This window comes from Hylobates moloch, unplaced genomic scaffold (genome assembly GCF_009828535.3).
Source record: "Hylobates moloch isolate HMO894 unplaced genomic scaffold, HMol_V3 SCAFFOLD_16832, whole genome shotgun sequence".
NCBI lineage: Eukaryota > Metazoa > Chordata > Mammalia > Primates > Hylobatidae > Hylobates > Hylobates moloch.
In genome coordinates, this window is record NW_026669107.1 from 1 (window position 1) to 1,138 (window position 1,138).

At 50.8% G+C, this 1,138-nt stretch overlaps 1 protein-coding gene across 1 annotated transcript; it reads right to left on the minus strand.

The window, feature by feature from the left end:
• Positions 1–5: 5 nt before the first annotated feature.
• On the minus strand, positions 6–1,130 carry LOC116465967 (mucin-3A-like; the record flags this gene model as incomplete). Its single annotated transcript, XM_032148851.2, has 1 exon — positions 6–1,130. A coding segment is annotated over one exon (1,125 nt), but the record flags the coding sequence as incomplete, so codon positions are not given.
• Positions 1,131–1,138: the final 8 nt, after the last annotated feature.

The following is a 1,138-nucleotide window of genomic DNA, read 5'->3' on the forward strand; positions in this document are numbered from 1 at the left end:
GATGGAGTGACACTTGTGGACATTGCTGCGGAACTGGAAACAGTGAACGTTGATGTGAGGTCTGTTGCTGTAGTCAGGAAAACAGTAGAGCCCACAGAAGGGTGGGTGATAGTTGTTGCTGTTGTCGAAGGGATGTCTGTCGTCAGAGAAGATGGGGTCATGGTTGTGGAAGTCACCATGGTACCTGAGATAGTGGAAGCTGAGGAGATGGCAGTTGCAGATGTGCTGACTGTGGAGTCGATGGTTGAAGAAGTGAAAGTGGGGGTAGTGTGGGAGGTGGTATCGGGGATGGTGGTTACCAAGGTTGTGGTAGGACTCATCGTGGCTGTTTCTGTGGTTGGGAGAAAGGAAGAGGTGGGTGGGAGAGAAGTGGCGGTGGACAATGTACCTGTTATACTTGTGGAATAGGTGATTTGGGTCGTGGAGTCTGAGACAGTGCTGGTGGGAGAGGTAGGGTAGGTGGTCTCAGATGTGGGTGTAGACCTGGTGATGGTAGTGAGGAGTGTAGTCACCAAGGTGGATAGAGGGGTGTTGTTTGTGGTATGACTGGTGATCATTTCTGTGCTTGGGACAGGTGTAGAAGATAAAATGCTACTGGTGAGTGATGATAACGTATTAGTGGCTGTGGGCCAAGAGGTCGTAGTTGTCATAGTAGTCACTGTATTGGTGGGAGTGATTGCAGAACTGATGGGAGGAGTAGAAGTCATGGCTGTTGTGAGAGATTCTGTAGAAATGTCAGTTGTAGGAGTCAGTGTGGTGGTCTCAGGGAATGTGGCTGTAGAGCTGGGGAAGGTAGTCTGACCTGTGCCTGTAGTTGCTACAGTGGATGAAGATGGTTCCATCATTGTGGAAGTTGTGAATGAGGTGGTGGTAGTGGGTGATGGGGTGGATTCAGCTGTTGTGTGGAGTGTACTGGTGATGGCTGGAGGTGAGGAGATACTATCTGTGTGAGTGGTCCGGGCACTGCTGGCAGGCATGGGAGACGAAAATGAATTTGTCCCTGGGAAGGTCGTCAGGAGGGAACTTGTCAGAGTGCTGTGTGTACTGGCAAAAGTTGGCCTCCCACTGGGAGTGGTGGCAGAGGTCATGCTGACAAAGGATGAGGTTTCTGTATTCTGGACAGTGGGAGATGAGGGAA